The sequence below is a fragment of the Labrus mixtus genome, chromosome 18, assembly GCF_963584025.1.
Source record: "Labrus mixtus chromosome 18, fLabMix1.1, whole genome shotgun sequence".
Classification (NCBI taxonomy): domain Eukaryota; kingdom Metazoa; phylum Chordata; class Actinopteri; order Labriformes; family Labridae; genus Labrus; species Labrus mixtus.
This window is the reverse complement of record NC_083629.1, coordinates 15,171,589-15,185,853: the sequence shown is the minus strand read 5'-3', so window position 1 is coordinate 15,185,853 and position 14,265 is coordinate 15,171,589. Positions and strand designations below refer to the sequence as shown.

The following is a 14,265-nucleotide window of genomic DNA, read 5'->3' as shown; positions in this document are numbered from 1 at the left end:
GAATTAAAGACACAAAAGGTTTTATAAAAGTCTTATTTTAACATTATTATTATCAACACAAACATCAAGTGCATTTCACATCACAGTTCAAAGTTTAACACGTTTGTAATATCAGTGCAAATCAGTCACAAAGTCAAGTAAAACAAGCTACAGTGCATCTAGTCATAAACAGTAAACATATAACACATACTTCAAAGAAAGTGCAGGTATGACAAACTAACACTAAAACCTTTTTTTTTTTTTTTTAAAGAATCCTTATCTTCACAGCTTAGTTCCTTTTCTTACATGTCTGCTGTTCTGCTCCTTAATGTTCAGTGAGTTATAAAAAGAAGGCCAACACTTTAAAAGCAACACATGGAGAACTGTGATTGGTTATTGCGGCCGTCAATTATGCCAACCAGACTGGATGAGAGGCAAGAGCCTAATGATGAAAAGCATCATCCAAATTGTAGTAAAATGTAGCTGGGATGAATCAAAGTAAACACTGGATCCTAGCTATGTAGAAAATATGGACGCCATTCTAATCTCCTGTGATTGATGGAGATGCATGTTGTCCAGTTTTTAGCACACAAATACCTCCAGTTTGATAAACCCAGACACAGAATTCTTTGCATGTATACCTGTGGTGTCTGAACTTGAGATACTTTGTTCCTCTTTCGTTGAAACTCACGTCTGCAGTCCTGGCTCGGCCCTCAGATGACCGGGTTTAGTGCATCGTAGAGCCGCTGCACTGCCAGCTCCACCATCTCCCTCAGGGAGTCGTCCTCGGTGCTCTCATCCTCGTAGCACACCGACTATTCAAGGGCAAGAAGGTCAGTGAGAAAGGCTACAAAAACATTCTACACTTAATAAATCACACTGAGTTCATGTGACAAGTTAAAGGCTTCTCACCCTCGTTTCCAAGCAAATGATAACTGTCTTCCCGTCTACTGTCAGAGATATGTTTTTACCATCACTGAAATCCACAAACTCCTCTCCAAACATGTCCCTAAAGACAAAACAGAGAACCAAGATGTGTTATTATAACTAAAAATGAATGAGGAACTTTCTATTACTGCTGACATTTTATGTTACAGTATACCTATCACACACTTTTCCACTTGTATACAATGATTACACAATGTGGTATGAAGTGTTTCACTCACTGCAACATGACTCCTAATCGCGTTTGGAAGACGTCCATGTCCATGATGGCGCTCTGGGTCTCCATAACTGTTGAAAGAATCAACGACTCAATGAACCAGAAAATGCATGAGCCTTAAAGCAAACCATGGTGAAGTAGGCCTAAAATGAAACACGAGACATCACACCATTATCATTCAAAGGAGGAACATAAAACCAGAGGTGTCCTGACTCTGCTCCTGGTGTTTCTGAGACTTTGTGTTCATGACACTTGAGGAGTGAGGACACAGTGACCTTGACTTTTGACCTTTTATCACCAACATCTAGTGAATTTATTCGTTGACATATGTTCAACCTGAGGGTGAAAATAGTTTTTCAGATACTATGTGATTTCTTAAGGAAGTTGCCATTTGCTTTTTTTTGGGTACAAAAATGTCACAACTTATTTTTTGTGAAATTGTAATTTGCACATGAATTCTTTACATATAGCCCTATACGTTTTCTTGAGAGATCAAAGTCACCAAATTCTGACCAGCAAGTAAGTAACTGAGTTCAGTGAAGCATGACTAAATTGTTTGATGCTTCCTACAGGTAAAAATTAAAAACACACATCACACACACACGTGACAAACCAACAAACTGACCTTTCTGAGCCTTTGGGTTGGACTGGACCTCCAGCACTACAGTGGTGACTGCGTCAGCATACATGTCATTCAGAGGGTTCGCTATCCACTAAAACAGGAGATACAGAGAAAAGACGTGAAGTGTGAAGAAAGTGGTGCTATCATGACCACAGCCGGTTGAAGTGGCACCCCCCCCCCCTCTCGACCGCTCACCTCCAGCATCACCATGCCGGCCTCGTGGATCAGAGTGATGTTTTTGAAGATCTTCACAGTGTTCTTCTCGGTTCCATCCAGCTCTTCCACATCACCTGAGACAAGAGGAAAGACCGCCACAGTCAGCACAGATTAAAGATGCAAATCAGATCAGAAAAAAATAAAATAATATTGCACACATATCAAACTGTTTGGTACACAAACACGAGTGTGGACCTCCTACCGGTGAGGTTTCTCAGGTGGCAGACGAGCAGTGAGTAAGGTCCGGTGAACGGGATGGCCTGGGACTGTTTGACTGTGCTCATGGCCAGCTCTGTGTACGCTGCAGAAACACACATCAGGTCACTCCAACTTGATTCATTACTTCCATGCTCCTCTCTTACTTTCTATAAGCGTGCGGTAAAACAGAGTAAAGAAAGTCAAGAGCAGCAGTGTGCACAGCTGAGTAGAAACTGTTGATCCTCGCCCGGAATAAACAGAAGAACTGATCCTCCTGAGCTTGACAACCCACTCACAAGTAGTCCTCGATGCAGCCTGAAGTTTAAGATCTAAATAATATTCGTGCACATTGTTCCAACACCACACCAGTAATTAAAATACCTCTGTTAAGGCTTAAAACGTGGTATGAGGTATCCTTAGGCAGCAATCATAAAGTTGATTTATTTTTCTTCTCCTGAACAGTATCCTTCACAACAATTATATATATATATATTGTCCACCACTAGCAACTAGTTTCAGAGTGGAAAAGAAAGCTGATTTCAGCTAAGTTACCATGTGATGAAAGCAAAGAACAAACACCAAGGAAATAAGAGGATTGGAGCACATGAGAAACTTACTAGAAAGGTCTGAAGGATTGAGGATGTGGTAGTTGAAGTTCTTCTTCACAAGTATGCCTGAAACTCTCTGTCCCTGAGCACACTTCTTATCAGCCAGAGAGCCCATCACCTGAGAGGAGGAGAGGTGTTTAGGCAACACACGCAGCCTCTAGATTTATTTCAACTACCATCATCTAATATAGGCAATAAGCACAAGTTAGCATTATAAACCCGTGGAGAGCCCATAGTGCCTTCAGATCACAAACATCTGATGGTGAAATATTTTTTTTTAGAGAAAGAATAAAGCAGTAAGTGAACCTTGGCCAGTTTCTCTCCTCTGAAGTTGAGGGTGACGGCTTCTGTGTTTCGAGGGTTGTGGACTTCGATGTGAACCTGATCGTTGTCTTCGTACTCCCTGATCAGCGCCGCCTTCAGACGGGCCATCTCATTCTGCTCCCCGTGGACCAGGATCTGAAGGAAACACACAGCCAGCCGAGTGTGGGGAGATTCACAACTGGTAAAACTGACGGGTAGAACAGACAGCTGAATATTAAAAACCTAGTATGAATGGACCCTGTGTTATTTCTGCTCGCGTACCACATGAGGTGGTTTGAGCGCCCTGATGAACTCGCTGGTCTGCTGGTAGTCCGTGTGGGCAGAGAAGGAGATGTAGTCCACAGACATCTTCAGCTGCAGCTTCTGTCCAGACATGGTGGTGATCTCCTCCGGCTCCGACATGATATGCTGTTGTTCAAAGTTCACTGTTACAATACACACATCTGATTTGAGCTAAAGGAACAAAAATCGCTCTACATGATATCACATTGGATTTTTTTTTTTTTTTTGGTCTCCTATTACAAAATGAAATAGCACTTCCTGATTTTCCTGTTATGTTCTGACCTTGGCCAGTGTGCCCTCCACGCAGTATCCAGCAATGATGACGCCGTTCCTCTTATCGGTGCACCAGCTCTCGAAGAGCTCTCTGGAGAGCCCGCTCTGCATCATACCCGGAGACGCCATCACCACGCTGGGACCGATGTCATCGAAGTGATCCATGCTCTGGAAGGACCCACAAGTTATTTTCAGATATGTTTTCAACATCAAGGGGCGGGCATCTGTGTCTGTAACACTCCGTACCTTAAGGTTGCTGATGTGCTTGAAGACAAAAGGGTTGTTGATGTTGATTGCTTTGCGGATCTTGTCGTTCATTGCGTTGACGTAGGTCTGATACACGGCCATGCACTTCTTGGCCAGGGATGAGGCGTAGTAGATGGGGATGTCATGGAGCTCTGGGTGGTTCTGCCAGTACTCATCTGCAGCGGAATATAAAAGACAATCTTAAAGACAACTCTGATCCAGAGTAATAATAAAAATGATAATAAGTCATGCATTTCTATAGCACCTTTCACGCAGACGTGTAGCTGAATGTGCTAGAAAATCAGGATTAGAAAAAGCACACAATCAAAATAAAAAAATAAAAAAGCAAAATAAAAATGGAAACAACCAAAATGATCTGATTACGAATCAAAAAAAGTTAACCCGTAATAGCATAATACATAAAATTTAGAAGATGAGTCTTTGATTCTAATTGTATTTTGATTGAGTTGTCATATAATTGGGATGCAACAAAGAATCTTCATTTTGCTGTATCGTGGAGAAATTGCCTAATGAGAGGCAAAGTCCAATCAGGGAGTGACAGGACTTCTTACCCAGAATGAGCAGCAGCTCCTGGGCTCGTCCCAAAGCGAACACAGGGATCAAGCAGCGGCCTTCTCGGTTGACGATGTCATGGACGGTGTTACAGAACCGAGCTTCACGCTCCTCCCTCTTCTCGTGGATGTGGGTGCCGTAAGTCGACTCCTGCGTGACACGATAAAGATAATGCGTTTTTTTTTTTTAATAACCTAAAAAAAGCCATTCAATGGAGGGGAAAAAGTTAATTATTTATTTAGCTTACTATGATTAAGATGTCAGGTTTGACACTGGGGATCTCTGCTGCCATCAGATGCCTGTCTTCTTGTCGGGAAAAGTCTCCGGTGTACAGCAGCTTAGGAGGAGAAAAACAGAAGTGATTAGTTTTAATGCATCAAAAGCACTTTCCTAAAGACAAAAACGTGATCCATTAACAAACACAGATTTTTTTTTTTACCTTGACGCCAGCTATCTCTATCATGAACATGGCAGCTCCCAGCACATGACCGGCATGGTAACACCAGAACTTGATCCCAGCGACCTCCTTGACCTCGTGGAAGTTGATGGTCTCGATCTTGTCCATGCTCTCCTCGAGGTCAGTCTCAGTGTACAGCATGTCATCCGCAGAAATGTTGCTGCAGGAAGCGAAAGAAAATATCCATTTTGGGAACAAGAATTCTTATTTTTAAAGAACGTTCGATAACGATCGCTGCTCCTGCCCCCTACCTGACTTTGACGTAGTCTGACAGCAGCCAGCGGTAGATGGCCTTAGTGGCGTGGGTCATGAAGGTCCTGCCTTTAAAGCTGGTCTTCTGGAGGAACCACGGCAGAGCTCCGCAGTGATCCAAGTGAAAACTGATGAGAGGACGCAACAACATTAAAAGAATATCATCAAAAGAGTTCAAGTTGAAGGGCATAACTTCGTAAGGATTCCCAAAATATCAAATGTAGACCGTTGAGGTGAGGAGGACAGACTTACTGGCTGATGAGCAGCAGGTCTATTTCCGCTGGGTCGATCAAATCTATGTAAGGAAGAGCATCCATTCCCTCCAAGCCGGGGTGGATACCACAGTCCAGCTGCAATACACGTGACAAATCTTACTGAATTTATTTTGTCAAAAATATTCACTCAGTATCAACGCTCACTTTCCAAGAAGTCCCTGTTACATACATTCAACAAAAAACACAAACAAAACTGTAATACTTAGATAATCAAATTATAATTGAATAAATATCATTTAAAAGCAGCCTACACTTATGAACTACATGTTGTACTCTTGTAAAAAAAAAACATCCTATAAGAATTTGTAAGAGTTATTGTTAGATTTTTTTAAATCTGAATTTTAATTCAATTTAATATTCTGTCAAATAATCAAGAGAAATATGTTTACCATGATTTTCCTTCCTTTGAACTCCAGTATGATGCATGACCTCCCCACCTCCTGACCAGCGCCACTGTTGTCACAAAAGGAAAAACGCACATATGCAGGTCGTCACATTATTTTCATACCAAAATGTGATATTGACTTTTCGTCTATTAAATAACAAATGCGCTCACAGCGGGCGAATTAGGAGCTGGTCGCTTTCCTCTGCGGGGACAATCACCTCCACTTTGCGTTTCGTAGCCATGTGCGCGTCTGCTGCGTTGTTAAATTTCAAAATATAATAAAATGAATCCTCTCATACCTGTGCTGTTTGTAAAAATGAATGAAAGGGGGGGGCGTGGTCTCTCGGAGCGTCACACATCCGGTGTTGCGCCAAAATAGCGTCGTTACAAAAACAAAACCTAGACAAAGGTTCCGCAACAGACTTTGACCTTAAACGAATTTAAAAAAAACACAACATTAAAAATGTCACAGGGGACAGAATATCAATGAATACATATAAAGACATTTTAATTTATGTAATATTATGTTAATATTTTCTACCCACAGGTATCTCTCCTATAATCCAGCTCTAGAAATCCTACGTCGTTGCGACCCCTTTAAGTGCTGCTGGGTGTAGGCTGTAAAACTCAGAGGGAAGCAAAAGAGTCACTGGAGGTAAACAGAAAGCTTCTTTGAGGACAACTCACAGTGAGACGGTCACTGGACTGAAAGGTACTTCTTTTGTACGCTTACTCTTTTTTAAATACTTTGCTTTTATTTATCCTAACCCCCGGCGAAAGTCTTTGGTGTTCCGCCTCAGTACTAAAATAAAAGTGGTGGAGTAGGTTAAGTTTAATATTTAATTTCCCTTATAGTTACGGGTAGGCCCTAATCGTTTTCTACTGGCCATGTCGGTCAATCATTAAACATAACTTCACATCACAAGTAACCTGTTGATTCCGGTGTTTCGGTTGTATGTTTCTTTTTCGCATCCTCCTTCCGCTCCATTCAGACCTTCAATAATATATTGGTGTGACGTCATGGAGGTAGAAGATACTGTTACAGTGAACAGGTGTTAACTAGTTTCCGTTTTGACCCATGTCCGCTTTTTGACACCAACATCAGCTCATGGTTTAGTTTAGTTTAGTTTAGTTTATTTTGGTTTAGTTTATTTTAGTTTAGTTTATTTTGGTTTAGTTTAGTTTAGTTTAGTTTAGTTTATTTTGGTTTAGTTTAGTTTAGTTTAGTTTATTTTATTTTATTTTGGTTTAGTTTAGTTTAGTTTATTTTGGTTTAGTTTATTTTATTTTAGTTTATTTTGGTTTAGTTTATTTTGGTTTAGTTTAGTTTAGTTTAGTTTAGTTTATTTTGGTTTAGTTTATTTTATTTTATTTTATTTTATTTTAGTTTAGTTTAGTTTATTTTATTTTGGTTTAGTTTAGTTTAGTTTAGTTTAGTTTAGTTTATTTTGGTTTAGTTTAGTTTAGTTTATTTTGGTTTAGTTTAGTTTAGTTTAGTTTATTTTGGTTTAGTTTAGTTTAGTTTAGTTTATTTTGGTTTAGTTTAGTTTATTTTATTTTGGTTTAGTTTAGTTTAGTTTATTTTGGTTTAGTTTAGTTTAGTTTAGTTTATTTTGGTTTAGTTTAGTTTAGTTTAGTTTATTTTGGTTTAGTTTAGTTTAGTTTATTTTAGTTTATTTTGGTTTAGTTTAGTTTATTTTGGTTTAGTTTAGTTTAGTTTATTTTGGTTTAGTTTAGTTTAGTTTATTTTGGTTTAGTTTAGTTTATTTTGGTTTAGTTTAGTTTGGTTTATTTTGGTTTAGTTTAGTTTAGTTTAGTTTATTTTGGTTTAGTTTAGTTTATTTTGGTTTAGTTTAGTTTAGTTTATTTTGGTTTAGTTTAGTTTAGTTTAGTTTATTTTGGTTTAGTTTATTTTATTTTATTTTATTTTATTTTATTTTATTTTATTTGCACACACATTTTTTTTTGAAAGAAGAATCAAACAGAAAATAAAAATAAATAAAAATAAAACACCTGTGCAGGTGAGGTAGAAACCCATGAGGGCTTATCTCAAAACCTCACCTTAAGAGATTAAACAAAGTTAAAATAAAATACAGTAAAAAAAATAATAACAAAGTAAGAATATTTACTATCACAAATAAAATTTACCCGATTGAAAAGTACATACAAACATTGAAAACACAAAAATAGAACAAAACAGGGCATACAGTATGTAGACAATATAACAAAATCAGGACAATTCACTATTCGCTACAAATCTTTCTGACATCAACGCATTTCTGAGTCTCAATTTGTATCTAGAAAAAGACAAAAAAATCATTAAGTAAATAAAGATGCCTGTTCCATAATTTGACTATTGTAACTATGTAGGTTATTGGTTTGTCTAGTTGAGTAATAGTTCACTTGAGAATTACAAATGAAAAATGCTTTAAAGCTTTCTGGCAAGTTTGCACTCATGTATTTAACTTTAAAAATAAAGCTACTTATTGGTTATTTTCCACAAACTACAGCCTCAAAATGACCAGCATTTACAATCAAAACTTATTTTTCAGTTATCGTAGGCACCACAAACATCATGAAAATATGGCAAATTGAAAGTGAAAGAAAAACCTGATTACTGGTTTGTGGTCAAATTTATTCTCAGTCAGGATTATTTCATGTAAGGAGGAGGACAGCTTTGCAATATTTTAAATATTGGTTTGTTATATGTAACATCTCAATCCTCATTTTTGTGAAAAACTTGAGCCCGACACCCTGAACTTCACTATGTCTGCTGGAGTTTTTTAATTCCTACTAACTAATACTTTATTAATACTTAACTTTAACTAAACTAACATTTTATCTGTTGTATTGAGGATTACTTTCTCATGATGTTTGTGTGACTTGTTTGTTTGATGTTTGTTCTCAGAGAAGTCATCTTAAACAATAACTAGGTTAATTTACTAATCCACTTTGCTATTCATCAGTTGAATTGAGTGTTGAGACGTGAGTAGGCTTCCCTGTCATTGTGTGTATATACAATGTGGTCTGTGATTTTTCAGGGTGCTGAGGGCTGGCGGGCTGGATGCAGTCGTCATGGTGAAGGATGTTCCGGAAAGTCAAAAAGCGCCACAGCAGTAGCAGCTCGCAAAGCAGTGAGATCAGCACCAAAAGCAAAGTACAACAATACACAAACAAACACACACACACACACACACACATGTTATCACAGAGACACTTTCTACATGACTGAGTCTAACCAACAACATCTCTTGTTGCTGACTCTGTGTAGTCGGTGGATTCCAGTTTGGGGGGGCTCTCCAGATCCAGCACCGTCGCCAGCCTTGACACTGACTCCACCAAGAGCTCAGGTCAGACTCTCGTCTTCTTCTTCCAATCCCCCTCTTTTCCTTTCTTCCCTTTTTAATTTAAAGTGTGTTTAGAATCACATCCAAACAGATGTTTATACATGTATCATTTATAATCGAACTTCCAGAGTGATTCAACATTCAGCTTTGTACAATATAACAAAAAAATAGAAAACATTTGGGGTGGGGTGTGGGGGTCTTTTTAATAGCAAAAGGAGATACATGGTCATATACAAACACACAAAAAAACATTTTTACAAAAATCATAATGTTCAGGGAAATACATTTGCTTTACATATCTCCCAAACAAGTGTCATTTTGGTTTTCTGAAGCCTAATTCAGATGCATGTCTTTTCCATTATAAAGATTGAATAAACTTTTTTCTTTTCCAACTGATTCCTCGATATATTCCCTCGATAGGTAACAGCACCTCTGAGACATGCGCTGAGTTCCGGGTCAAATATGTCGGAGCCATTGAGAAGTTAAAGTTCGACATGAGCCGATCCCTGCAGGAGCCTCTGGACCTCATCAACTACATCGATGCAGCTCAGGTGAGAAAGACAGGGACGAGCTTCAGGTAGCGATCATTTCTTTTCAGGCACTTCAGGCTCACAAAGATCACCATCACATCATCCGTTCATGATACCACAGAAAAGAGGATGCCGTAAATATTTCTGTTGTTTTTTTTATTTACAGCAAGACGGAAAGCTGCCCTTCGTGCCCAGAGACGAGGAGATGATTCTGGGAGTGTCGAAGTACGGAGTGAAAGTGGCCTCTCTGGACCAGTGTGTGAGTAGAAGTGAAACAGTGATATACTGTTCTTCAGATAAAACGGTTATTGATTAGACTATGCAGTTTTGCTGCATCATCAAAACAGCCAGAACAGCAAACTGATGATTTAAACATCACTTTATATTTTTGACAGGGTTCTGTACAAAGCTGCTGACTCTGTTATTTATTTTCTTCCACATTACCCGTCTTATCTGAACAGCTGCAAGCTGAGCTGAATCTGGTGTACAAAACATTTGAACCACACCCCCCGTCTTTCTTTACCACATCCTGCAAATAAAGAAAGTTACCTTTTGTATTATTCAAATAAGAAAAAGATGAACACATTTTTAACAGTAGATTAAATCCTTTTTTAAATAATGATTCATTGAGTTTTTAACATTGTAGCAAAAGTAAAATAAAAATGTTGGAATAAATGTAGAAGGGAAAAATTAAAATTTATATTAAAGACAAAAATGTTTGATACTGTGAAACAAATTCAAATGAAAAAATATATATATATTAGAATATAACAAATAAAATAAGTAAATACTCTGAATACACAAGTGTAGTATTAAAAGCAGAATTTTAAAAACTTGCTTTTAACTTTAAATAGTTTATTGCTTGGAGTTCAAGTTTTTATCATAGTTTTCTTTTTTACAAAGTCTTATCCTTGGTTTTTATATTTTACTCTTCATTGTTTTATTTCAGTGTCCAAAAGCTTTTATTCATTAAGTTCAATTTTTTTCTCTGTTTTTCATCTGTTCCTATCTGAATCACTTTGGGCTGCATGTTTTTATGACAGGTGCTTTATGAATAAAGATGAGTCTAAGGAGTCAATAATAAAGTTCTCTGTTTTGTCCCTCTGTCTTAGGACGTGCTGCATCGCCACCCTCTCTACCTGATCGTGCGCATGCTGTGCTACGATGACGGCCTGGGTGCAGGGAAGAACCTCCTCGCTTTGAAAACCACCGACGCAGAGCAGGAGGAGTGCAGCATCTGGGTGTACCAGTGCAGCAGCTCAGTGAGTGTGAACGATTCAGGAAATAAAAACAGTTTAAATGCTATCTGCCTTCTCATTTAACGCTCTTTATTTTATGATCATCTACCTGAACAGGAGCACGCTCAGTCCATCTGCAAGGTGCTGTCGGCTTCTTTTGACTGTGTTCTGACATCAGAAAAGTCCTGAGGCCGGCGGTGTGGACCCGAGCTGAGTTCCTGTTAAAAGAGGGACAAAACAACCGCCAGGCAACAACATTTCACGCCTCAACAAGTGATAACAAAATGTGCAATCATTTCCTTTTTTCCTAGCTTTGTTTTCCGTTTGGAGAGATTAGCTGCAGGAGAAGTCATGAACGTTTTCCACATTACTTAACAGGAAAAAAAAAAACACGATTTGAACCATAACAATATCAATGTCCCTTGGTCATCGTTCTCCAGAAACACTGTGAATCTGTGTGAATCATTTCCACGGACTGACTTTGTTTTTGTTTTTTTCACCTCTCACTTAAGTCAAGAGCAAAAAAAAGAAGTGTTGGAAAAAAGGGAAATTGTTACATTAAGGAGATACGCATTGATATACAGTGCATCTACTTTAATTGCTTTTAATGTAAATGATGGTACTGAATATCACCCATCTCCACACAGCTGAGTCAGCATTGACATTCATCAGCAGAAATCAACAAGGTACAGACACGGTCACGGAAAGCTCCAGAGATTTTAGTTTTTACATCCTTGTGTGTTTTGTTGTGTTTCAGGTCAAACAGTATTGGTACAGTAACAGTCACTTTAAACTTGTATTCAAAGGTACATGCTCATTCTTTGGCCCTCATTCTGTATTTTATCAGCTGATTGAGCAGTCTTACTTTGACTTCATTTGTGGCATTTACTCACTTTTAATAACTGTTTTATTTTGTCCTTTTATTGTATTTTTTTTTGTTATGTCGTTATACTGAAAGTTTCTTGGTACCAAACCCTTGAAGTGTTTTCTCATAGGTTTCGTGTTGTAGTGTGTTATAAATGCACTAATTCCATAAGATTCGCTGAGAGTGAAACAAGGTGAATCACAATATGCTGTCAAGAGATTTATGAAGAAAATACTGTTTACAGTCTCGGTACTAACTTGAGTTCATCATGTAAATATGATGTGAGCGTGATGTGAAAATGTGTGACAACAGGGAAAAGGAAGAGTGTGATCTGGTACGTTGAAGGAGTGAAAAGCTTTTTGGTTTTACATAATTTTACTGATTAAAGTGTCAACTTTCCCTTTTTCTTTCAGTGTCTTACTTACATTTGAGTGTTACATTTATTTTTGTTTTTATAATGTGGTTAGTGCAGAGCCCAGTGGGTTCAGACTTTCATTTCTCCCCACCAGAGGGAGCTCTTGTGTCATCAGACTTTTGCTTTTAAAAGAATCATACCCATCTTTTATCTTTTATTGCCACTTTATATAGCAAAGTAGGCATGGATGGATGGGCGACAATTCTCTTAATGCTCATAAGAAACAGACCAAAGCCTTGTATTATCTCATATTTTATTGTTCCAGTTTCATTTCCCCATTTGCTTTCACAATAGAGTTAAAGAGTCAATGCAGAGATCCACAGACACATAATGAGAATGAATTACTTATTTTCCCAGTTATGCGTGCGAGTGTGTCTGTGTTCTCAGCGCACACACACACACACACACACACACACAGGAAGGTCCAGCCGAGGTCATCTCTACAGATGCCTGTCACCACAGCACATTAAAACATGTAATGAACAGGTTAACTCTGCTTCTTAGCTCCTTTTTTGAACATTTAAATATCAACAAAACAAAACCAGATATTTACACAAATAGATTTTTTTTTTAATCTTCCTGTTTCCAGTGAGTTCATATGAAACACAATGAAGAGCGGAGATGAGCTACAAACACTCGCTTCTCTTCCTGTCATTCACTAATCAATGGAAGGCTCTTGGTTTCAGGTTAAATGCCTCAATATCAACATTATGAACAGAAAGAGTTGCTCTGCAACCAAAACGAAGTCAATCACATTTATATTTCTTCCAAAACACTTCTGACACTCTTTTTTTCAGACAGTATAGGACCCCAGATAGAGGAGGTTTAAGTTAATGAAGGATGTTCTGTGTAGTCGCACAGAGTGTCAAAGATGAAGACTAAACTCAGATCATTTGTGTGAGGAAAAAAACAACTGGCCTGTCACAGCCTGTTCATGAGGAAGTTTTAAAACAGAAGAGTCACAGAGCTACCTCCAGCTCTTCGTCACATTCTTACTGTACAATTCTTTTTCATCTCCTCTCACTTCATTATTTTTTTTATTCTCAGCTTATTCTGTGCAGACGCCACATGCACGCACACACACAAACACACCTATTCCTCTAATAAGGCGGATGACAGGCGCAGGCAGCCTGAGGTGACACACTCGGCATGAAGGTAATTACTCGCTCCAGTCGGCTTCGTCATTTTCTCTTAAACAGCAGAGGAGGAAGCACTGAAGTGTTGACATTCTGTATAACCCTGTACATTATTTTTGTTCACGTTCCTCCCCTTCTCAATAGCAGTCTGTGTTCTGTACAGGGAGATCAAAGTGCTCCCTATTTACAGCTTTTAGCATATATCAGGGTTAACGTAGCACCATTAGGGAAAGCCTCCACACAGGACGCCTATTTTAGGGTTGAACAGTGGAACCTAAAAGCAGGTAGGCATTTAAGATCGCTCATGCACAGAGGTGGATGTAAGCATGTTGAGTATGTTCACATTTACAGTTATTAAGTTAAATACATAGCTGAGCAGGAAAATACTAAAACCTTCATTCTGTTGTAACGAGGATTAAGACAAAGAAAGTGCATTAATTGCGAGAGGTCTTCTACAATCATGTTTTTTTTTAATCTTACAGTCTTTGTCAGAAACACTAAAACAAGCATTAAACCACATACAGTCCCTGTAACGATTGATTTGCCCCCCCCCCCCCCCCGGACTTCTCCAAAAAAAAAAAAAAAAGGCTGCTTCGGTTGCCTCCATGACACCCCATAATAGACACAGCAGCGTCTCTGGAACAAGCGTTGCTGAAGATGCCAGTGAGGGGCGATGATGGATGAAGCACTGGGACGATGGTGGGTGTGTTGCTGGCAGGCCGCAGACAGAGAGAAGGAGGGGGGGGGGATTTTTCCAAACCATTCAGTCAGCGATGAAGTGAACAAAAGTGACGGGGAACGCTCCTCGCCTCATAGGATCGCCTTCGATGTGGCCCAGCTGTGAGAGAGGGAACACAGAGGTCGGGTCATGTTTTTTTTTTT

General features: G+C 38.7%; 3 protein-coding genes across 4 annotated transcripts in view; 1 reads left to right on the top strand and 2 right to left on the bottom strand.

The window, feature by feature from the left end:
• Positions 1-19: 19 nt before the first annotated feature.
• On the bottom strand, positions 20-6,156 carry LOC132993178 (cleavage and polyadenylation specificity factor subunit 3). Its single transcript, XM_061062869.1, has 18 exons — positions 6,024-6,156; positions 5,857-5,920; positions 5,445-5,542; positions 5,192-5,320; positions 4,923-5,100; positions 4,731-4,820; positions 4,483-4,633; positions 3,911-4,086; positions 3,674-3,832; positions 3,371-3,517; positions 3,092-3,244; positions 2,795-2,903; positions 2,182-2,280; positions 1,959-2,053; positions 1,767-1,854; positions 1,146-1,212; positions 892-988; positions 20-794 (listed from the first exon to the last, which is right to left on the bottom strand). The coding sequence occupies exons 1-18, from the start codon at positions 6,092-6,094 to the stop codon at positions 693-695; spliced, it is 2,073 nt and encodes a 690-aa protein (XP_060918852.1). The 5' UTR covers positions 6,095-6,156; the 3' UTR covers positions 20-692.
• A 2,339-nt stretch (positions 6,157-8,495) lies between these two features.
• Positions 8,496-12,231, top strand: itgb1bp1 (integrin beta 1 binding protein 1). Its single transcript, XM_061062249.1, has 6 exons — positions 8,496-9,009; positions 9,124-9,202; positions 9,620-9,750; positions 9,896-9,988; positions 10,842-10,991; positions 11,085-12,231. The coding sequence occupies exons 1-6, from the start codon at positions 8,938-8,940 to the stop codon at positions 11,154-11,156; spliced, it is 597 nt and encodes a 198-aa protein (XP_060918232.1). The 5' UTR covers positions 8,496-8,937; the 3' UTR covers positions 11,157-12,231.
• A 252-nt stretch (positions 12,232-12,483) lies between these two features.
• The window catches only part of asap2a (ArfGAP with SH3 domain, ankyrin repeat and PH domain 2a), a 310,370-nt gene continuing 308,588 nt past the window's right edge, over positions 12,484-14,265 (bottom strand). For both annotated transcript variants that reach the window (XM_061062247.1, XM_061062248.1), the window contains one exon: positions 12,484-14,221. In XM_061062247.1, coding sequence (XP_060918230.1) covers positions 14,147-14,221 — 75 coding nt within the window. In that variant the 3' untranslated portion in view covers positions 12,484-14,146. The remainder of the gene's footprint in view (positions 14,222-14,265) is intronic.

What these genes read in the sequence shown, in the direction of transcription:
- LOC132993178 (XM_061062869.1), bottom strand. Translation starts at nt 6,094, where the DNA reads ATGGCTACGAAACGCAAAGTGGAGGTGATTGTCCCCGCAGAGGAAAGC. An exon ending in CAATCCTTCAGACCTTTCTA is followed by an intron (nt 2,281 to 2,794) that starts GTAAGTTTCTCA and finishes GTGTTTCTGCAG; the next exon opens with CGTACACAGAGCTGGCCATG. An exon ending in CCGGCATGGTGATGCTGGAG is followed by an intron (nt 1,855 to 1,958) that starts GTGAGCGGTCGA and finishes CTCCTGTTTTAG; the next exon opens with TGGATAGCGAACCCTCTGAA.
- itgb1bp1 (XM_061062249.1), top strand. Translation starts at nt 8,938, where the DNA reads ATGTTCCGGAAAGTCAAAAAGCGCCACAGCAGTAGCAGCTCGCAAAGC. An exon ending in TGGCCTCTCTGGACCAGTGT is followed by an intron (nt 9,989 to 10,841) that starts GTGAGTAGAAGT and finishes CCTCTGTCTTAG; the next exon opens with GACGTGCTGCATCGCCACCC. An exon ending in TGTACCAGTGCAGCAGCTCA is followed by an intron (nt 10,992 to 11,084) that starts GTGAGTGTGAAC and finishes CTACCTGAACAG; the next exon opens with GAGCACGCTCAGTCCATCTG.